This window comes from Lissotriton vulgaris, chromosome 4_2 (genome assembly GCF_964263255.1).
Source record: "Lissotriton vulgaris chromosome 4_2, aLisVul1.2, whole genome shotgun sequence".
Lineage (NCBI taxonomy): Eukaryota > Metazoa > Chordata > Amphibia > Caudata > Salamandridae > Lissotriton > Lissotriton vulgaris.
In genome coordinates, this window is record NC_141692.1 from 502,943 (window position 1) to 527,099 (window position 24,157).

Genomic DNA, 24,157 nt, shown 5'->3' on the forward strand with positions numbered 1-24,157 from the left:
TCATCAGTGAACAGCCCGGTCTATCAACCCAGGGAGGTCCTGGGGCCACAGCAGCCATCGACTTAAACCTCCCACCAACAGTGAATGATCCTTTGTCCAACAAAATTACAGTATCAAATATTCACGATCAAAGACCTAGGAATCAGACCATCAATGTACAGTCTGCTGCAGCAACATCAGAAATACGGAAAAGTCCACTGGAATGTCAGGTAACGGCGAAACCATTGAAAGCGGACCCGCAAAGTGCAATAGAGGGTGATGCAACAAGCAGCTGTGCCTATCATCCATCAGAAGATCCATCTAGAGCCGGTTGGCTCTCCACAGTGCACATGCAGTGGCCCTGTCCTCCCCAATTGCCACAAGTGTCAGAAACGGTAAGCCACTCGGGGGGGAACAATCACCAACCTGAAGTTCACTTCCAACCTCTGACGGTGCTAGCACCTTCAAATGACCCAGTTAGGACCCAGAATCACCAGAACCTGGAAAAGGGAGCAGAATTAGTCTTTTTTCCTCACTACGAGCATAAGGGCTCATATGACGTCTTCAATAAAGGCAATCTCATCAGTCTATTCAAATGTGTTCCAGCGTTGTCAGGGGTCACTTCCTCAGACCTTACATCGGTCAAGTTTTTTACAATACCAGGAAAAGAAGGGTTAAGAGGCCACCACTACATCGTGGTCCCAGGAATCCATTAGGAATGCAATCCTTAGGGAAGCCAATTGATTTGAAAATTGGGGCATCGAAATGTGGGTTCCTACCCATCAAAAATATTCCCACATTCTCCTCCCCCAGGCCCCTGCAAAGCAGCACACTAGCGTACTGAAGGGGTCCCGGGGCGCAACCCATGCTTGGCTTCCGGAAGCGTTGAAAATAGACAATTTCTTAAACATCGAATGTCATAACAACCAACGTCTGATAAGTTGAAAACCTAACTGCTCCGCCTTCTATGCAAACGGTATCCGCCACGGCTATTCTGCCCTTGAGCCTCTTACTAACTTAGTCCAGCAGCGCCCTTCCTAACACGGGCCAGCCGGTTTAAAACCTAAATTAACCATCACATCCTGGAATGTGGCTGGGCTAAAGTCAATTCTTGCCTCAAAATCAGCCATGGATTTCCTGAACAAAAGCGATGTCATATGTCTCCAGGAGACTTGGGCTCTTTCTCCATCGCCACTGCTTGGCTATCACAAACTTTTTCAACGAGCCGTCCAGGCCAACCCCTACGGAAGACCCTATGGGGGTCTCTCAATTTACATCAAGCACAGCTGCAAGATTACACCTATGCATTGGAACCTGACAACAGGGCAGACAGTACTTATCACCGGCCTCTCACTGTCAGGTAGGGCCCTCCCAATTCTCCTAATTAACTGTTACCATAACATAGTGAAAACCATAAAATCAACTGCAACTGATCTACTGGTAAAACCTCTGGAAGATCTTCTATTGGAATTCGCACTTAAGGAGGTACTGTTATTAGGAGACTTTAACATCAAAGACCTTGCAACTAATGGTCTCCTAGCAAGGAAAACCAAAGAGCAGTAAGCGATGGCCACTTTTCGAACAACTTACAGCCTCCGGTCAGCTCAGCAAATTATACTGGAACAGCACCCGGGTATTCATTTTCTGCCCACGTTTAGAACCATCTCAACTATTAACTATCTTTTCTTATCACAACTTTTGGACAATAATCTGGCCAGGATGGAAATTCTAGATCGTATGGAGAGCGACCACAACCCATTTCATTTGCAAACACCAGTTGCCGCAGAAACAACAGAAGTGGGGCAATCATCGCGGGCCGAACTCCACACCTTGGCTAGAAGAATTAAATGGGATTCACTAGGCTCTGTCAAGGTTGGAATTTGGCTTAAGGCCGAAATACCTAGCATCAGACTAGAGTCCCCCACAGAAATACATCACCTGTGGGATAATGCTTGGTAGGATCTCTTGGTAGGCCGCGTGGTTCAGCCTAGATCATCTGGGCCATGTCCGAAGCAAATTCACGATCCAGCACTATCCTCCCAAAGAAAGACCCTCAGGAGGGCTGTGCGCAGGCACAAACTGATTTGAACTGTACATACCGCCAATAATGTGGCATCGCTGCGAAAGACCTTCAAGAAATCCTTATGGGAAACCAAGAGACTAAATGAACACTCTGAGTGGCTTGTATTTCGATGAACCATTAACATATCCAGATCAGCTGAGAATGTAAGTGTCTTGCAATATCAGTTCTAGGAGTTATCTGAATTAAATTGATCCGTAAGAAATAAATCTGCTTAGAATAAGATCAAATATATTTGAAACTACAATATCCTTCTCCTTATAGCTTAACCATCTCCAGTTCACGGATTACATCCTTCTATCTCATTTCTGAAAAACTGCTGTTGCAGTAAATATAATTAAAAACGATATGAGTACATCAGTTATCATCAACCATCACAAAATAACTTATCCTTGAATATATAATATAGGTATAAAAGAAGTCTATTGGTTACGAATATGATTAGCGAACCGATTAAGCCCTGTTGCCTTTTATGTCTTATTCACTAGACCCTTTCCCTCAGTACATAGGTGAACAAGAATGAGCAATGAAATTAGGCCCTTTTGAATGCAATGAAATATTAGTTTTTGAGTATTATTGAATGACAACAGGGGAGACATGTTGTAATGTGCAGAATCAGAATCAATGCTTCTAGAGACCTTTCTAGGGACTTGTCGTATCCAATGGTTGTTTTTAACTAATAAAATGCCAAATACTGTTGCTTATGTTATTTTTTAAATTATTTTGTTATCAGATAATTCGTGGCTACTCCACAAGAAGACGCTGGTCGCCGAAACGCGCGTCGAGAAGCATTTTTATGCCACTTTTTTTCACTCTCCTGATAAAATTCCTTTGTTTACACAAAGAAACTGTAATTTTTAATCTTATTGTGATGTTATGTAATGTTGATTTTCTTATGTGAATATTTATTTTTGAGAATCAATTTTTAATCATTGTTTTCTATTTTTACATGAGAATAAACTGAAAGTTATTTTAATTTTCTGTCTAGTTATGCTTTCTCCCCTGTCACTTTCCTATTAAGCATTAAGTATTGAATTGCCTAGGTTGTTACATATTTTGTTCTGTTTATCCCTGACCTAGGAATTATCATATCCAATTACTCAGGGGGTCCTTGCTACCTATGAATAAGCTGGCAAGTCCTGAACACGTTATTGTATAGACGAGTCAAGAGGGGGCGCCCACTCTTCCAGGGCACTTTTAAATACCCCAGCCGGGAGACCGTTGGGCCCTGGAGCACCGTCCTTTTTCATATTTCGCAGATGCATGGAGACCTCGGCTGCAGTGGTCAGCTCATGAGTTTCTGTTTGAGTGGATTCAACACGATCTCCTAGTCCGATCACCGCTGGGTCTGAGGTGTCACTGCGGTAAAGTTGGGACACGTGCAGAGCCCAATCTTCTTCAAAAACCGAGTTTCCTCTCATCTTGTTCGTGGAACGGAGTTTGTTCTTGTAGGTCCAAAACTTGGACTGGCTATTGCCCTTAAGCAGGTTGAATATTTTTAGCCACTCAGAGTGTTCATTTAGTCTCTTGTTTTCCCATAAGGATTTCTTGAAGGTCTTTCGCAGCGATGCCACATTATTGGCAGTATGTACAGTTCAAATCAGTGTGTGCCTGCGCACAGCCCTCCTGAGGGTCTTTCTTTGGGAGGATAGTGCTGGATCGTGAATTTGCTTCGGACATGGCCCAGATGATCTAGGCTGAACCACATGGCCTACCAAGAGATCCTACCAAGCATTATCCCACAGGTGATGTAATTCTGTGGGGGCCTCTAGTCTGATGCTAGGTATTTCGGCCTTAAGCCAAATTCCAACCTTGACAGAGCCTAGTGAATCCTATTTAATTCTTCTAGCCAAGGTGTGGAGTTCGGCCCGCGATGATTGCCCCACTTCTGTTGTTTTTTGCGGCAACTGGTGTTTGCGAATGATAATTCGTGGAAACTCCAGAAGAATGCGCTGGTCGCCGAAACGCGCATCAAGAAGCATTTTTATGCCACTTTTCTTCACTCTCCTGAGAAAATTCCTTTGTTTATACAAAGAAACTGTAATTTTTAATCTTATTCTGATGTTATGTAATGTTGATTTATTTTCTTAAGTGATTATTTATATTTTTCATGAGAATAAACTGAAAGTTATTTTAATTTTCTGTCTAGTTATGCTTTCTCCCCTATCACTTTCCTATTAAGCATTAAGTATTGAATTGCCTAGGTTGTTACATATTTTTTGCAGGACTTGCCAGCTACCAGACTCATGGTTAGGCTCGATTCTATGCCCCATATTCAAGAAAGGAGACCCCACGCTCCAGGCTAATTACCGACTCATCGCATTGTTAGATCTTGAGGCAAAGGCATATGCACGATGTCTTCTTAGGGTGCTTGTAAAATGGGTTGCTGACAATAACATAATACCCTACTACCAAACGGGGTTTCGAGCATCGGCCTCCACAATAGACAATATCACCACTCTAGCCATCCTGAGTCAACAAGCAGCCCAAAAAAACCATCTTCCACTTTACTGCTGCTTCATTGACTACAGTGCGGCTTTCGACAAAGTATCTCGGAACACCTTGTGGAGGAAATTGAATAAGTGGGGGCTCCCGCAGAGCCTCCTAAGAGCACTCATCTCACTGCACAACAACACATGGGTGCAAATCAAAACCGGCCCAGAGACAGTCTCTCCAAGAATTAGTGTCGCTGACGGGCTAAAGAAAGGCTGCGCTCTCGCCCCTCTTTTATTCAATCTTTATACAGCCGATCTTGGAACATTTTTAGAGAACAGCAATCTCCTCCTGCCAAAACTCAGTCCTGGTAAAAAGTCTCTGCATATATTACAATATGCGGATGACATTGTAATAATGGACCAAGCCAAATCGGATCTCCAATGAGCGTTAAGTACGCTCCATATATACAACATCGCTAATACCTTAAAAATCAATCAGGCAAAAACCAAGGTACTGATATTTGGCAGATGTAAAAATAAGAAAAGCTTAAGATGGAACATCGGGCCTGCCAGGATCAACACAACCGTAAAATATATTTATTTTGGAGTCTGGTTCAACAAGACGTCTAAACCTGCAGCTCATCTAGCTGCCTTGCGAAAGAGAGCAGGAGCTATCACATACTCCCTGACACGGTTGAACCTGTCCCTGTGCAGTCCCTCTGCAGAAGCCATTCTGAAGGTGATCAAAGCTACTCTACTTCCTGCCTTAACCTATGGGCATCAGGCCTTTCCCGGGGCATGCTCCGCTAGTCTTGATCTCACCCAAATCTCCACCTATAAAAAAATCTTCCTCCTCCCAAGTTTCATTCAGCGAGCAAGACTACATCTGGAGCTGCGCCTACAAAGACAATCAATTTATTGCGAGACCGATACCCTGAAATATTTTATACGGTTATTAAAAGCCGGTGACAACACTTTAAAATCCCATCTAAAAGAAACCTTTTCCAGTCCTGGCAATCCTTGGAACACTCAGATTGCAAAGGCCATAAGAGTGCTAGAGATGGACAACGCATCCCTCTTTTTAGATTCCATTCTATACTCGGCCCAGAAAAATGCCATCAACAGACAGGTCAAATCAATTTCCCACCGCATGGATTTGCACTCCGTAAAAACATCTTCCATTTTGCTCCCACTGAACTCTGTGTATCTTCCCGGGAAACCGCAAGCCTATTTCCAGAAAAACTTAAATGCAGTGGCACGGAAGAATATTATGTTCATGCGACTTCTTGGCTTGCGTTCAACGGCTTTTAACAGATGGGCTCCAACAAGGGAAGGGGGGGCTTGCAGACTGTCCAATTACCTCTCTGAGTCATGGCTGCATCTCCTGTGTTGTTGCCCGGCCCTAGCTGCCCCAAGAAAGTTTCTCCTAAAACACTTGTACTTAAGATGGGGCATCAGGACATGCTGGGAGGCTTCGGCTCTTTGTTTTGCATCCACTGACATCCAAGTGTTTGCAAGGCCCGGAAAATTTGTGAGATTCTTGGACAATCTTCTGTCACCTTCTTTGGCCCCCGCTCTCCCACGTCTTCCCCCTTCAAAAACGTATTACAGACTTTTTTCCCCCGTGGTTTAGCACTTTTCGTTTTTATTATCTTTAATTTAGTTTTGCGCAGCAAAATGTTTATATCGGCAACTACAAGACTGTTTTTCCTAGAAGCACAACGGTCACTAAGCTCAGTGAGCTGTTTCTCAGCTTTGTGTTTCTGTTTTCCTCCTTTTACCCTAAACATGACAAATGTGCTACTGCTGATTGTTTATATATGTGCTAATGCTGTATTTTTATAGCAATGGTTTTAAGTAACTGTGCTAAACTAATAAAACTTCAAACTTCAAACTGCAATTAGATGTAGTTAGCGCATGCACCAGAGCCTTATCAAATGGGCCTATACACAAAGATATATCTCTCTTACGACTGACTTTGTAAATAGTTTTTTGGATTAAAGCTTTCACTGCAGATTTTAGTTTAGAACATGCACCACTCCACGCATTTTCAAATATGTCCAAAGCTTTCTCATAATTTCTAAAAAGGACAATTTTTTCTTTCAGATAGTCAAAGATGTCATGTCTTAGAGCAGCGCAGATAGAAGTTGCAGCATTTTCCAATGGGAATTTTGTCCACCTTAAACATGCTGCCATGGCGAACATATAGGTCAAGAGAAGCACAAACTCAAGCCAAAGTGCTGCTATGCTCGCTGCATGATTCAGATTACAGATTTGGTGCCAAATACCATTTTCTCAAATTAATCTCACTGCTGTGCATCCACCGATTCACATGCATTACTAAATGATGGTGGGATTTTGATATTATAAACAAATATAACATGTGCAAAATGTCATTGCCCACAGCATGAATAAAACCTACCAAGTGCGGAAACCTGGGAAATAACTTTACTTGTGCACTGGGCAATGTGGTCATTTACTCTACCAAGATACGGGTATTGCGTCACAAATTCAAGTTTATTTTTACCTAAAAAACAATTCATATTTTTCCTAATTCTCCATCCCCCCCGACCTAAAAACCATTATTTTACTTTTTTAAATAGTTATTTTTGGGAAGTTATCATCAGAATAGCAGACCTATTGGAGTTAAATCCAGTAGGATGGAATCGTCCGCTGAAGCAGACAGCTCAGTTCCATAGGGCCTTATTTTGGTGAATCCCCTCTACATAGCCCATGTACAAAGAAAAGAGGAGAGGGGTTAAAAGGCACCCTTGCTTCAACCTATTGTGGGTTACCACTTGGCTTGACAGACTCCCATTACCACCCAACACTTTTGTCCATGTAGAGGAATGCAAAGCAATGATCAATCTTAACAGATGCAGCTGGATCCACATTGCGACCAGTTCTCTACACAGAGACCCCCAGTCAACCCGATCAAAAGCTGTGGAGAAATCTAAAAGGCAACATATAAAGTCATCACCCTACCAATTGGAAGTTTTTTTAAATCAGAGTTTGAAGGACATAGATGTTATCCATAGTGCCACTATGAGCACGGAAAAATAGTTGTTATACTGGGACTCGTTCATTACCAAATGCCCAATCCTGAAGGTGAAGGAATATGCTTTTGGCAAACCGTTTTCCGTTTGCATCTAGTAACAAAATCTGCCTAAATCTGGGAGGGCACGTCTTGGGAACCCTTTTCATATAATATAACACTATGCTTCCTCTCTAAGAGGATGGAATGATTTTGTTAGAATGAAAGTGAGAAAACGCTGGGTAAAGAAACTGAGCCCAATCCGAGCTATCTTGTTTAATGACAGCTATTGGAAGATTATCTGGACCCATTGCACCAGAGTACCTTTTCCCTTTAATAAAACTCTCTATCTCCTTACAAGAAGGAGAACCATAGATATTCTCTAGCGAGAACTCAGAAATTTGCACCAAATTGAAACTTTTCATAGTATTTAGTGCCTACAGCTGTGAGATGTATACGGTCCAGTCTACGTCCGATATTAAAATAGGTTCTGCCTTAGTTCTACTATCACAGAATTCAGAGATGAGGGCTCAATATTTCGTGAATCACCAGACTGTGCGACCTTTCTCAGTTTGATCCATTTAGAAACCTCCACCCCAGTATGTTCTGAGACCTTAGGTCTAGTTGTAACCCGTGTTAAACTATTGATTTCCCTTTGCCTGGGCAATGATTCCTGCTTAATTTGCTCCCTTACTAAAGCATTAAAATCCCGGTTTAGCTTTTTTATCTTTCACGATGAAATCACAGGATGGTTGATGACATTAGGTAGTTTTTTACTCCCACACAATCTAAATAGATCAACATGCTTCTCATCCCAACTAATGGGGTTCTCCTGACCAGGACCTGAGCTCGCATTTTTAACATAGCCCCCCTTCACAAATCAGATTTTTATTTAACCAAAAGGTGAGCCCATTTGTTCTATTATATGTCATAGTTTCCTTTCTTGGATTCCATCGATTAAGCATCTTAAATTCCAGTTTCACATCCACAGATAAAACGCTATGGTCACTCAACTCCGTCCTCAGTGTCAAGTTGGTAAAATACCATCATAAAATAGATTAGTGACTGCCCCTGGGCAGCATGAAAAGTAAGGGAGGCAGGGGAGTAATCTGGAAATCTCCCATTCAATAACCATAAGTTATTAGCTCTCAAACAATCCAGGAGACTCATTCCTTTCCTATCTGATCGAGTGTAAGATGGTAATATTATTTTAGAAATAAACCATACTGTAGTATCCTCAGGTTGTAAATATGTTTATTTACTCCTCTGCATCTAGCTGCTCTGCCAGTGTGAGTGTTCCAGTTAGAATGTTAGTGTGAGTGGAATGCTTGGGGGCCTGGTGTGAGTGCTGTCAGTTGAGGATGGGCTGAGCGGCCAGGAGGCTGCTCCTGGTGGGGCTTATTATATCTACATCTAAGAACTTAATAAATATCATCTGCTTTTACCTGGCCACGTCTACAGTGTCTACTTATGACACCTGGACATGTGGGACCAGCCCACTACATTTATGGAGACGATCTGGAGCAAAGAACCTACTACTTTTACAGATGAAGAGCATCAAGACTCCAGTAACTAAAGGAAAAGATACCTGTCACGCAAGAAACGAGCCAAAAAACGCCAGTCTGCCCCACCAGTGTCCACTACACCGGACAGCCCAGTCAAGGCGTGCTGTGTCTTCATCATGGTATTTTATTACATTAAGAAATACGTTACCAACAGCTTTCAGTGTGTCCTGTGCCACATGATCCAAATGCAGTGACAACAACTGTCGAATGTTTGCAGAAGCAAGGGAACCATTTTCTGTTCAATATGCTGTAAAGATCCTTGGTTTCTACTAATGGCTACAGCACATCAGACGTCCACAATGCCAAGAGCATGAAACGTGCCCGTCATTTCAGTTTTTCCTCAGCTAAGTAGACTTATTTAATGTTGTTTTTGCTCATATTTCTGCAACGTTTGGAAGTCATTCCATGGCTATAATATTTATCATTCCAGAGACGATGACTTTTATACATCAACACTTTTCAATGTAATACACAAGGTTATACTGCCATCTAGTGGGCCACATTGGAATACTTTTTTTGAATTTGTGATCATCTATCTTCTGTGGCTTTAATGCATGTGTGTTTCTTTCCTTCACTTCTTCAAGAAATGTTTCAAGCCACGCCTGTCTATCATTGCGGTGACAGGCAGACCTATGATTTTGGTTAATCGACATAGTTCTTATTTTAAATTATTTGAATACCTGTCTACCTCATTCTGGTGACAGGCACACCATTGTCAATGTGTTATTACAAGTTTAAGGCAAAAATGTCTTCTTTCACAGACAATTGAAATATTTTTGCTTTCAGTGAATTTTTACAGCATGCTAACATCGCTAAATGCGTACTTTATAGATGTTTGTTAGCATAGGATTGGGTTTTAGTCCCATTTCCTATTAAAATATTGTATCCCTGTCTAGGGATGGGAGTGCTTTTTTTTAGTCCCATCACCACCCCGTGCATATATTTTATCCCTACTTAGGGATGGGAGTGGGTTTTTAGTCCCATTATCCCGTTCACATATTTTATCCCTGTCTAGGGATGGCAGTGGGTTTAAGTCACATCACCCCATGTTCACTGTTATTTACCTCTGGTATGGGTTTTAGCCCTATTTCTCTGTTTAAAGGGGGTTTCAGTCCCACCTTTGTTACGTTGGTGTTGGGTGTCAGTCCTTTCACTTTTATGCACGTTGTGATTTGTGTGGTTTGTAATCTTTTGATGCCACATAGTGCTGCTTTCTATTTCTCATGCTGCACTAGTCCTTGTGTTATAGTCCCATGTGACATAATTTGTACATTTGGGTTTTAGTCCCAAACTATTTTTCACTTGGGTGATAGTCCCATAGTGTCCCTCACATGAGGGGTGGCATTTTGGGTTTCCGCCACAGTCTTCTCACGTGAGAAGTACTTCCTTGGGTGTCGTTCCACTCATTGTATTTTGTCTGGGGTCATGTTTTCCCCTTACTTATGTCATGTTTGTCTTTCTCACTTTTATTATGTGAGCTCTTCATTGTCTTATTACTTATTTTATTTGTTCATTTAAGGAGGAGGATAGTGTTACTGTTGTTCTATCTCTTTCTTCTTTCTTACTTTTCTGGTTGTCTGTTTTCCCTCTTGCGATGTTATTTCACATTCATCCCTGGGTTTACAGATTTCTTGCAACAATTGTATATTTTTACTGTGTATAGTTTTTCACTTCATAGTTATTTTCTCCTTTTGTTTTTCATTTTGAGAGGAAGAGGATAATGTAGTATCCTCAGGCTGTAAATATGTTCATTTACTCCTCTGCATCTAGCTGCTCAGCCAGTGTGAGTGTTCCTTTCACAAAGCTTTATTCAACAGTGTTGTCATAAAAGCACATATTACAATACAGTCAACAATTTATAAATCAGCTAAAAAAAGTTAAAATACAATTAAACCATTCTTTAACCATTGAATAAATAATCACACACATATTAAAAACTCTGAATATAAAAATTTAACCAATTAATTCATTCGTCAGCCCATAAGATATTACATAATTTATAGACCTAAAGTGACAAGTAGCGCAGATAGATAACCAGAGCATTGTGCAGACATATACCCCGAGGGATTAAAGCAAAAAAGAAGGAAAACACAAGAAAAAGTAGTATTTACTCATCAGAGCCTAGGTGCAATGTGCTCAACCTGATTCGCCAAGCCCACCCCAAAAACTTTTCAACAGCTAGGGAAATTGGAGGCTCAGGATCAGAGCACAATATTCTCAAAGCTATTGCGTACCTTCAGATTCCCATCACTCTACAAATAGGCTTAACCAGATTTTATGTGGCACAGTGTACAGCGGGCAGAAAAAGAATATATGCCCCACTGTTTCGGATTGTTCAGAACACTTGTGACAATTATCGTTGCTTGCAACCCCCGTCTACAAGTGAATACACGTGTTGGCAGTGCCCCTACTCTAAGTTGAAAATACATTTTCCGATCATTTACTTTCTCGATCATATCCCAATATCTTTCGAAAATTCGGCGGGACTTGAGCTCGAGAAAGCGGCCTGTAAGATGGGTTGAAAGGCATCTAGAGGTTTCTGCTGTAAATACCATTTCCCAATAGCGTTCCTTCAACTTGTCTTTCGAGGGGAATGTAACATTAGATGGATTGGTCCAAAGATCAGATAAATCAAAAGGGATCTAATTTTGTTTAACCATTTTACCTTGTGGGACGAATCAGCTCTTATAACACCCATAAGACCATTAGAATAATGAGTAAGTTACTCTGTACACCAAAGCCTCCGCCAATAAAGTAAGAGGCGAAGTTTTGCAAGATGTTCCACAGGCTTCTTACCAAGGTCAAGTAATAGTGGTCTTAGGGGAGTTCTTTGGGGGAGGCTTGTTATTTTGCATAAAAAAGCATTCTCCAGTGTAATCAAACCCTTTAAATTCTCGAACCCCACAGCTCTGCTCCATAAAGACAAGAGCTCAAAACTTTCATCCCATAAATATCCAGAACTGGACTGATGAGTTTTGTGAGCGAGGTTTTATACTTAGTTAAAAGAATTCCAGCTTGTTGTTTATGCGACAAAACTGCCCGATCTAATTGGCAGTTCCATAGCATATCGCTCTGTAACATGACCCCCAAGTATGTAAAGGAAGTGACCTGTTCAAGGGGCATATTATCCATAAGTACATTGCCCTTGAACGACTTATGCACGTTAAAGGACATAAACTTTGATTTTGCGGTGTTCATCTCCAAACCACGCAATGTACAGAATTCTTCAAAGAGCCGGAGGGCTCTTTGCAGGCCACTAGGCGTCTTGGAGATTATTAGGGTATGATCCACAAACATGAGGATTGGGATGAGTGTTCCTGCCAACCTCGGGGCATCCGTGGGAGACAGAGCGAGGAAGTCGGCCACCCCGTTGACAAAGAGCGAAAACAGGGTAGGGGCCAGAACGCATCCCTGTCTCACACCCCTGCCAACAGGGAAGTCTTCTGTCACTTCGCCCATGCCCCCCTACCTGACCCAAGCAAAGTTCCCCTCATGTAATCGGATGATTAGGGATAGTAGATTTGGAGCCATCAACATTTCCCTCAAGACCTGCCATAGTTTCTCTTGCGGTACTAAATCGAAAGATGCCCTTAAGTCGACAAATACCGCGTAGAGGGCACCTCTACCTATAACCACCGTCCTCCAATACAGATTGATAAACTGAAATACTTGGTCTATTATGCTGGTTCGAGACCGAAACCCAGCTTGTACAGGACTTAATATATCATGGAGCTCAATCCAAGTCTGGATCTTTTCTAAAACCAGTCTGCCCATCACCTTCTGCATAGAATCTATTAAACTGATTGGTCTATAATTAGCAGCAAGGGACTTGTCGCCCTTTTTAAAAACTGGGACAATCTCTGCCCTCTTCCAAGAAGGTGGGATATCCGCCCCTTGGGAAAGTGCATTAGCAATGCGCGCAATGTAAAGACGCCACATTTGGATGTCATTTCTAAAGACGTCTGCTGGGATGCCATCCATACCCGGCGCACTACCCTCAGTCACTGCGTCTAATGCCCTGTCTACATCTCTTGGGGTAAAGATCTCCACGCTATAGTGTATGTTGGGGGGCATGTCAGCGGCCACGACGTCATCACTTCTAGCGTACTGTGACTTAAAGTAGTCAACCCAATCATTTCGTACCACATTGTTCTGAGGGCGATCTGGGCGACCTCCCTTGTCCCATTTAGCAACATCCCAAAATAATTTGGGGTTCCTCGCTGCACTAGCTTCTTTAAGCTCCTTCCACATTTCTTCGTCCAAATTTTCTTTGCCTCTATCATCAGTTTCTTATATTGGGCACGGGCAGACCTAACCGATGATACATCTCCAAGCTTGAGTGCTCTGCCTAGATTGGCCCGAGAGTTCCGACAAGCTTGGTTGTACCATCCCTCTTGTTTAGTTCCCTTTGTTTTCTTCTTTGTGTTTGGTCTGCAAAAGTATGTTTTTAGCACTTCAAAAAGTTTTGTATGGACATCAGACACACAATTTCCAGGATCTCAATGATTCTACACCATTTTAGATGGCGCATATCGTTGGATATATCGTGGTCAGGTGCTAAAGTCCCCTGTAGGGGTAATGTATCCACCGACATGGCCAAGTTAAAAATGGAGGTAAGCGGATGGTGATCACTCTCTATTCGTTCTATAACCTCCATATCTACTAAATGGGACCACAGCTTTAAATGGACTAAAAGATAATCAATACGGCTTTACCTAATGCCGTTATCAAAAGTATTTCTACCGGATTTGTCTGACAAGCTACGCCCATTAGCTTCACTCAACTGGCTGCCCATGCACAACACTTTCACCTGGATTGCTGCTTCAGTCCACCTTTTTACTGGAGCTTCCTCAATTGTAGGAATACCCCATCTTAGGTCTTCTTCTTCTGTTAACAGGGGGTCATCATGTCCTAAGGGCTCAAAGGTGGTGTTAAAATCCCCTGCTACCAGGGGAAGGGAATTCGGGAGCAATGGCCCTGAAAACTCTTCTAAATTATTAATGACCTCAGATGCTTTGCCCCCTGGGGTACCTCGCTCATAGACATTAATAATCTCTAAATTCTCCCACTCAGTGGTATTGACTCTAATTGGCAGTATATCCTTATTTGGTGCAGTACTTTACTTAATTTGACACCCTAGGCCATGCCAACCTAATAGCCAGAAACCAGTCCTAGGATGCTTGATTCCGGACCAGGAAAGACATGGCTTGGCAGTTCGGGCTGGACTGTTCCCATTAGGCACAGGGTCAAGACTGATTAGCATATGGCCATGTCTGATCTGGGGTGGCTTGGTGAGCAAAATAACGATGGATTAAACCCAGATCTGCGACTGGGGGTGAATGTTTTGCCATTGTGCAACATTCTGTCCATCATCTTGTGTGTTTTGACAAACATAAGTAAGGCAGTTCAGCTTATGCCTATCCCCAGTCACTGCCAGGAGATGGGGGGGGGGTGTCCTGAAACACCCACCAAAACGTTAACTTGGCTTGATCATTAACAGCAATTTGTTGTGACGTCATTTGCACCGTTTGCTCTTTATTTGAGTTTCTTGCCCTATCTTTGGCCAGGTTATTCTCCGGCCCGGTCGTACTGATAATCCCTGTCAGAGACAGTCTCTCCAGCGCCCGAGTGTCTATGTCTAAGCCTGGACAGAGTTCGTGGAGTTCCTTCGTGGAGCTTGGCAAGCGGCAGAGTTTCTTTAGATAAATGCTGTTGATGGAGCAAGGATTTGCATCTAAGGCGACTTGCTTGTGTTCATAAATCTCGAATAACGTTAATACACTAAATCAATATGTTTTGTCCTATTAATATTACATTATACGACACAAATGGGTGTCCGAGAGAAGCGTGCTTATGTGTTTCACTAACTGTAATTCGCTTGCAACTAAAATGGATGCTGCTACGCGGGATTTTCTACTGCGCATGTGTCTGTCATACTCACGTGACATGACGTATCTTTCGCTTGGGGGACACTTTCGCTTCTGCGCATTAGAATTAAAATGGCTTCTTTGTGTAACCGCATGCATGAAGCTTGCAATGCTGCTTTTGCTAAACTGTTTGTACTGCTTAACACATAACGCAATAGTTTGAATAAAATAATGGGAATAGAGTAGAGATACATGGTATACAGTGCATTCATTTATTCAGTGTTCTAAACCTGTTTCTTTTCTACTTTTCATGCATCGTAATCTTTGGGCCTGGGATGTGTTATTACTCCATCTTGAAAATGTTCCTGCGCATGTCATACACCAGAGGTTGGCGAAGCCATTTGTCATTGAACCACAGCCAAGGACAGTCACAGCCAAGATTTGCCTGGGAATATCAACTAATAACCCCACGAGAGGAAGACCAACTGTACTCACGTTAAATACATTGTATTTAGTATTAAATTCTCCATTGTTGGGTGGGATGAAAACGTCATGTGAACCTAAATTGATGGGCGGGGACAATAATTTAAATATGAAATGTAGAAAGTTTCAAAATCGTATGGTGTGATGACCACTCCTCACTCTTTGCCCAAACGAAATTGGGGATTCTTACACTTGCAACATTGGGGGGTGGTACAGTGACCTGGAAAATAGTAGAACTAGGGTAGGCTTAGTTAGTTAATTTGTCCAACTTGTCCGAGTAGCTGACCTGTCAGTGACCCAACGCACTCAATAGGTGATCGAGAGCAGAAATGCTGTGAAGCACTCTGTCAGAAGATTCGCCGAACCAATCGGGGTCCGGGAAGCTGAAGTGCTGGCGAAGCACTTTGTTGGTGAATTTGATAACCAAATCGGGGTTTTGGCTATTAGCTGCAGAGAGGGAGTAGCGCAGGCGTTGCAACTGAACTGCGAGTGCTGGCCTTACCCTTTGGTGGTCCTGTCCTGATCCAATTCTGGTTTACCCTGTCTTGATTCTGATCTGCACCTGCTGGCCTACTGGCGCTGCAACTTTTGAGGTTTCCTGTTCTTTAATTTACCCGTGGGCAGGGTTGGTCTTCACTCCATTCTAGGTAAATATAAGTTTCTCTGGGTTCGTCATTGTATTTTGTTTTCCTTCTCTTTACCCTCCCTAATTGTTAAAAGGTTTGATTTCATATGTTCCCTTCTCTACCCTCCCTTTTTTTGTTTGAAATTAATTTTTGTTTGTATGGTATGTTCCTTTTCTTACCCTCCCTTTGATAAGTGCTCAAAATTGGTGTATTGATTAAATAGCATGTTCCCTTTTCTTACCTTCCCTTATTGCTAAATGTTTAGTATAATATATCTCTTGCATAGTTGTACATTAATTCTGATTTTCATTATCAAGAGTCTTTTGGTGTTTAATCTTTGGATCATGACCATTTAAGAACTTAGATAAAGAGTTCAACATTTCCTGAGTCTGTGGTTATTATATGAGTGCAAATTTCATTGTGCTTATCTATCTACAAACTAACTCCCTGATCCAATAGGTTATAGGTACCAATGACAAGGTTTTGGTAAGTAAATGGTACAGGACCTAGTAGGTAAAATATCTGGTAGTAGAGCGAAGGTTACTTGATTAAGAAATGAGTTATTGATTATGGGCCCAGGGGAGTATGGTAAATTAATAGTCCTGTGACCTGCATGCTCTATCACTGTTTGCTGCGATTTTCAGTGCCTGGTGCTTGATTGCACAGTGCAGTCATCGCAAACAGTACCATGCACAGTGCAAGCGGGCGCTGCTCCCTTTCTGCCACTCGAGTAGATTTTAACTCGAAGGGCAGCTTCCTCAACACGAACGGACAGTTTCTCAACGTGAGCGTTTGCGAGCAGACATTGACTACTTGCAGTGAGATATCTGACCTCACGCACTAAGAAATCTTGCCGGTATGTTGATTTTCCATGCTTGCGATGGCCTACTTGATGTTGACAATTGCAAACCAGGAAAAAATCTCCCTGGGAAGTGGCTTTTCCTTGCTTAAGATCACCAATTTGACATTGGCGAATGCTACGCTCACCCCCAGACTCTATTCCACGACACCTAAGTCTTGTGAAAGAATGAAATCCACAAACTGAGGCAGCTTGAGGCCCTCGGTAATTCCCAAGCGTGTCCCCACTGGTCGGTAGTTCCCTGCTGGGCTCTGCGGGAGGCCTGAGCTTTGAATTCTTGTGTGTGTTGTATAGCGCTCTGGTCTCCGTGGTATTGCAGACAAAGCACTAAGCTACCGACAAACACAGCTCACTGTAGCCATTATCAGGTCAGATATCTCTCCTCGCACTCACTGACACTCAACTCCAGCCCTGAGGCCTCTCTGTGCCTCGCTGTCTCCATAGCGCCTCGCACAGACGACACGTTTCAACTCCCTCTGCGCTTTGAGTGCTCGGTTCACGGCCCCGGGAGGTGGGTGGAAGAATCCGTGGATACCAGCGCCCCCCAGCGGCCGAGGACGGCACTTCTGCTTCAGGTGTTGATGTCGAGTCTCTGCTGGCAGTCAGGGGGTGACCTGTGACTGCCGGAGATCACACGGAGAAGAGCTGTGCGGGTGAGCTGTGACTGTCGAAGATCACACGGATCAGAGCTGTGAGGCGCTGCAGCAGGTGAGCTGTGCACCCTCTGACCGCTGCAGATGAATCTTCAGAAACTCAGGTCCCGAGCCACTCCTTCAGGCCCCCGCTCACGAATCCACTCCCTGGGGGCTTATATACAAGTCCCGTGCGCCGCCGGAAGCTACTTTTATTATGGGAAGGGTAAGGTGCAGCGGCTGAAGGGGCTCGTAAATAAGTTCTTGACTTTTTAAGAGTTTCCAAAACAAAGTCCGGGCTGAAGGTCGTTCAGAGTGTGGGCCAGTTTACACCCAATGCAGGGTCTCGGGTGGGCTCACCTAGCAGCAGCCTCCTTTAGTGTGTCTGGGTTCCAGAGAGTCACTTCCTGGGACTTGGGGCGGATTCAATGCCGCAGGACGCACAGGGGTCAGAGAACAAGGCTCCGCATCTCACAGTCACAGAGGAGAAGGTACACTCTCTGTGTGGATGGGGAAAGTTAGCCTGGTAACATGGTGCTCGGCTCATGCTTAGTCTTAAAGGCCCCTCAGACAACTGGAGTCCAGATCTTCAAAGAGATAGTAAGTCCTGAGTCGTCTTGCACTCTCGCACCATCAATTATCAGAGAGACTGACAAGATAAGAGTGTGTGCGAGCTTAGAAGGCGTGTGCTCTTGCAAATCTCATATGGTTCATGGCTACTGAGGTTAGGACGGTAACATTTGCAATGACCAGGCCTGGACATGCACTTGGGAGCTAAATTGGGCTGAGTGAGGTGTTTGCTGCCTCTATTGCCCACACAATATAAAAACAATAACAATTAAGGAATGGGGTCTAGCACCAACCACAGTGACAGTGAGCCCCAGCCATTGGGGTTCAGAGTTCACTTGAAAAGTGACAAGCGAAGCCTGTAAGGGCCAGCCTTCCCGCTCCCTGTTCATCAATGTGGATAACTATGCTGCGAGCAGGCGGGGAAAGGAGCCGACTCAAACTGGCCCCCCGTACCTGGGTTTGTAATTGTGCCTTTCCAATTGGTGAATAAATTATTCTACAAGGAATTTGTTAAACAAATATCTCCCTAAAATCAAGCTGCGGCTGTCAAAAGCCATAAAAGAATAGAGCACACTTCTTGGAGCAGAGCAGTGTAGTAATGTTGACAAAAGTGCAGCTTGGCATTTTAAACTTTTCTAGATAATAGTAAATATTCCTTAAAGAACAATTCAGAATGTATCGTCCTGCCGTGCTGTCTGTCCCGACACCCTCTGTATTCATTCTGCTTGTACAGCTTTCTCTTCCTGTGTTGTCATCACCACACCTGCTGCCACCTCCATGTGTTGCTATCACCATCTGGGCTACTACGCCTTACTGTAAATAATACATCTGCAAACTAATACACAACATGACATTTGGCAATAACAAGGCCTGGGTCTCTGCAACTAAAAAGCACAAGTACACTCACGGCATACTGTAATTTTGATATATTATTTCAATAAACAAAAGAATACAGCAGGAGAAGATATTTGACATCCAAAATATTTCTCGTGCATTATTCTATTAACTCCGAAGGATTTTGTTTTACATTTGTCAATTTGTCTCTAAGACTCACCCTGTCTTTACCTTAATGCCAATCTGAGACCTAACACAGTTGCTAATCCTTCTGTTTATCATTATCCCAACTATATATATTCAGATATGACTAATCTTTACCTAACTGGTCCAAATTTATAAACCCCTATTTTAACGTCATTTTTTTAATTCAATTTAATGCAGTGGCACGTTTACATTTCAACATTTTTTAGGCTCCACTTTAAAAATAAAACATTTAGTTAAGAATGTTGTTCATGACAAAACAACAATCTTCCATTTTCCAGAGTTTTCTTTAACCCCAGTCCACAATGCACTCCCTCCACGATTGTCCCAAATGATAATTAGTGACATTGCAATGTAAGTTCCTATTATTCTTTGTTAAAATTCCGCTTTCTCCACAGGGGTATTTTAAAATGAAACTTACAGAAATATTTCTTGAAACGTATCTGTTCATAATAGTCTCCAATTGATTCCATCAAATGCTTGTTATTGTATTATTTTAGCATGCCACATCTCTGCGTTCTCTCTTAAACTCTCCTAAAACCGCCTCATGGAAAGTAATCAGCTGCATCATCTACCCAAGACTTTAAAGAATGTGTATTTTCAGGTCGATCCTGTTATTATGAGGTCTGTCTAAAAAAAGACACTCCATAGCAAAGATTAATTACTGAATTATGCCCTGAAATATTGCTTTCAATACTGACATGGCCACTTTGAGACTCTACTAGTTTTATTTTGACTACTAAAATATGGAGAAAGAGATGGCTCAAACCCTTTAAGTCATGTACATTTGTAGTCTGGACATAATCTGAGAATGTTGGGGCATATTACCAGGCAGGGCGATAGGCAATTTCTGCCGCTTTAGCGGCCTTTTTTGGCCGCTAAGCGGCAATAATTCTATTGCCATATTAGCAAGCTGTCGCCAACTGATGTTAGCAACAGCTTTTAGGCGATAGTGAGCAGTTTGGGGCCCGCTTTGCATGTCAGCGAAGTATATCGCTAATGACATGCAAAGTGAGCGTACCCAACCAGTTAGCGACTGAAAGCAGTCGCTAACGTCGCTATCGCCTATTAGCAAGGCAGGTGTAGCAATGGAATTTTTCGCGAATATCTCCAAAAACTAACGCCTGCCCAGACCAGTTCTTAGCCATGTTATCCAATGGGAGGTGAATAACATGGCTAAGAGCATTTCGTCGCTGATACGTGAATATTGCTGTATTCTCAGCGATATTCATGCATTTCGCTGCTATCGCTGGATATTTTAGCACAATGGAGAAAAACGTTGCTAATAGCACGTTTTCTCCGCGAACATATCCAGGGATAGGCAGCGATAAAAAAAATGCGCTAAGCTCATTTAGCGATAAATATTGCTATTCCTTGGTAATATGCCCCTATATTTGAAAGGACTTTGGTCCATTGCTGATTGCAGGGGAAATTTGCAAAGCATTGCTCTATTATGTTTGCACATCAGCCTAGGGTACCCTCCATTTCAAATACTTAGAACATCTTGACCACATCTGACAATGTGCTCGTATCTGTTTGCAGGTGTGTCATCATCTGCCCCAGACAACATCATGGGAAATCTGTTCAACACCACAAAAAGACAAGCACAAACAGGAAGTAAGTCTTTGACCTTTGCATGCACTAAAAATGATTTCCCTGTGCTTGTCAAACTTGTGTCATGTGAAATGTCACAACAGTGTGGAGACATAAATCTGCATAACAGACTATAACCATGGCACACTTCTGATCTCACATTACTATATGTGAATTAAAAAAATGAGCTCATATCCACTTTCTAGAAGAGCAGTGTATTAATCCGTGTACAGTTCTGTTGTTCTGCGTGCCATGTGCTGTAGAATATTATAATCTTTTCCGACATATTCATAGATATTTCCAGTCCTCCTTTCTCAACTGTTTTACCACACTGGGGGCTTTATTTACAAGAAAGTGATGCAGCTTGGCACAGCAAGCCATTTGGTTGCGCTGTGCTGCGTTACTTTCTCAACACTGGCGATGCGTTATATTTACAACAATACAACGTATCCCTGAGCTCTCCACATTGCTGGTGCCCAATTGGCTGCCGTGCACCAACATAGGCACCCTAGGTGCAAGGGTGTCTGAGTTTTTGTGCAGGAAGGGACACTTTCCTGCACAAGAAAAACAATCACAAGAAGTGTTTTCCTCTTTCTGTGTGTACTGTTGAATGCAGCATGCATAGAAAGAGGAAACAATGAGGAAAAATGTATGTATTTCTCCTCATTGTGTCTCCTCACACCTCCCCATGGGAGGTGTAGGATTCTGACCCATTGCAAGGTTTTCGAAAGCTTTAAATCTTTGAATGCGGCAGAATCCATAGGTGTTGGCTGGGATTAACCATTACAACATCCGTGGAAAGCCCCTTTCAAGCAAAGTGCTGCATTAAAAGGGGTCGTGTTTACAAGGCCACGAAAAGCCATTCAGTGGCTTTACATTGCCTTGTAAATATGGAGCACCACACTGTGCCGTCAGTATGTCAAAAAAAGTGAAGCTGCGGGGGCGCAAGGGGCTTGTAAGTATGGCCCTGACTACCTTGTTCAACCATTCTGTTGATGCTGTGAAATTCAGACGTGATGTGACCACTAATCAACCTCGACTCTTGATGAAGGCAAACAACTTGTAGAGATGGTTTGTTTTCAATTATTTTTGCATGTTGTTTTTTTCAAAATTGTTTGGGACAGCTCATTACCAGTGCTGTACATAGTTATAAAAACAAGGCAAATGTGAGTAGTGTTTGTTCTAATTTTACGTGTGTATTGTTCTATTTTTTCATTTTTCCTCTATGTGATTTGAAGACAAAACATCCAAAAATGAATAAAAAATATTGCACTTCTGACAGTAAATGTGTTAGTTTGTCATTAGAATTGATGCAGGAATTGTATTAATTTTCAGAACTAGGGATTTGAAAAAGATATCTAATTTGCTTCAGCAAATTTGTTTCCTTACATATTCCTGTGGTCATTTTTCAATCCAATTATTAAAATGTAAGCCTTTCTCAAAATAAGGGCTCAAAAATAGCATCTTACAATTTGTTTATTGTGTATTGGATGCTGTTATTTTATTTTAACTTTGCAATTCAACACTCACTACATATTCCCACTTCCCGATGATGTACCACATTATAACCTGCTTCATTTGGAGTTCTGATCAGTGAAACAGGTTTTGTCAGTAAACATAATACTGGTCAATGAGTTATTATAGAGGGGGATGTATGCGTAGAGGTTCATAACTCAAATGTTATGACATTAATGCCAGATTGATTGGAGAAACACAGGCCTCCATCAATCACATTTCCCATTGTAATGCCCATTAGCATTCGGGATTGTTTATGTGCAGGAAGGTGTACCTTCATGCACATAAACAATCATTCTCCCATTGCAGGCACGCTTGCAGTATAGGTATGGGCAAGGGTGCCTGCTAGATTTAGAGCAAGTGCTAGGGGAAACGCAGTGGTGCACTGCATTCTTGTGATTACGACGCATTCCTGCTTTTTCAGAATGACAAAGCATGGCGTTACAAATTTTTGCTTAACGCCACGCTCCTCTATTCTGTTGTAAATATAACCCTACATCTTAAGTGACTTGCCTCTCACTCGGTACAAAGAAACTGTACACAAATAACCAAGGAGAGGTGCTGGGTCTGTTGGGACACTTACTGGACCTGTGACTGATGTGTACCGCCTAAATTTCAGAAAGTATTCAGAAGACTCCCCTGACTAATGTTGAAGGGGGTAGACAGCTCTGCAGGTCAGAGACAGCTTTCTAGGCATTTCCAGCCACCTGACATTCTTCGTGGGTAGTGCAGCTTTCCATTGTTGGGTGTTGGTGGGACCATCGCTGCAGCAACCAGCCAGCCAGGAGTTCTGAGCGAGGCCCACTTATGCAGGGGGGATTGGGTATGTGCAGTGATCTGGCTCCTTCTGGAATTTCCTCCTAAGTTTTGAAAAAGTGTTCCTCGTGCTGTGGTTTTTGACCCAGCATGTTCAGTGGCCCTGGATCTACTGGGTCTAAACCCCCTTCATAAGACATCGCTCTGTACATAGTTGCCCGCCGGGTGTGTTTGTGACTCTAATGTGTCAGCTTGATTTGTATACATGGGGATGTGCATTTGGGCTGGGGGCACACCATGGTTGGCCTTAGTTAGTGTTGTACACACCCACACACCATGGATTCACTGGTGTAGTTGGCTGGACTCTGCTGTCAGCGGCAATTGATATTATGCCCTCTTGTGGCCACCTGGTAGGTTCCTAGTCTGTTTTATGTGTGGGCTCACTGTGGGGAAGCCTCCTGTGGGGAAGCCTCCTGTGGTGAAATGGCACCTCCAGATCATCCAGTTACCAACACTGTTCAAAACCTGGACAGGAATGATCCTAAACAGGGGAGACTCCTCTTTGAAAGTTCATAGAGTAGCAGGGAGACACCCCACGCTGGAGGTGAATAAAAGGGATGATTTAGAATTAAAGACAATGGCAATGAAAACAAGCTTGGCAACACAAGATAGGAAAATGAACCCCTTCCGTGTGCTCTGATCATCGGAAGCCTAAGATTGATATACATGAACCTGCATTGACGGTGCAGGACAGCACGCTTTGGTTGTATAGTATCAACATGGCAAATAAATGAATGTGCACATTTATGAAAACTTTGAAAATGGTTCAAGCTAAAAAATGAAAAACCTACAGACCCATTGAGGCACAATAACCTCAGAATGTTTGGCACACCAGAACCATATGTAGCAATGGGTCGAGCAATTGTTATGTGAATCTTTGGCAAGGAGTCCTTCTCAGAGGGGTTCATTATTCAACAATATTGTTGCACTATTCCGTGTCTCACTAAATAAAATGAAAATATAATTGATGTGGGTAATACCTACTGGGATTACACAGTGGCTCTCACGGAACCTAGGAAATCATTCTAAATCTAATGAAAAAGCTGCAGAAATGGATGTCAAGTA

The 24,157-nt window shown here is 42.7% G+C and overlaps 1 protein-coding gene across 1 annotated transcript in view; it reads left to right on the forward strand.

The window, feature by feature from the left end:
• Positions 1–17,439: 17,439 nt before the first annotated feature.
• LOC147718083 (GTPase IMAP family member 9-like) overlaps positions 17,440–24,157 on the forward strand; it is a 54,970-nt gene continuing 48,252 nt past the window's right edge. Inside the window, exons 1-2 of the mRNA XM_086919181.1 lie at positions 17,440–17,636; positions 20,711–20,785. Of these exons, the coding sequence (XP_086775307.1) occupies positions 20,740–20,785 (46 nt within the window). The 5' untranslated portion in view covers positions 17,440–17,636; positions 20,711–20,739. The remainder of the gene's footprint in view (positions 17,637–20,710; positions 20,786–24,157) is intronic.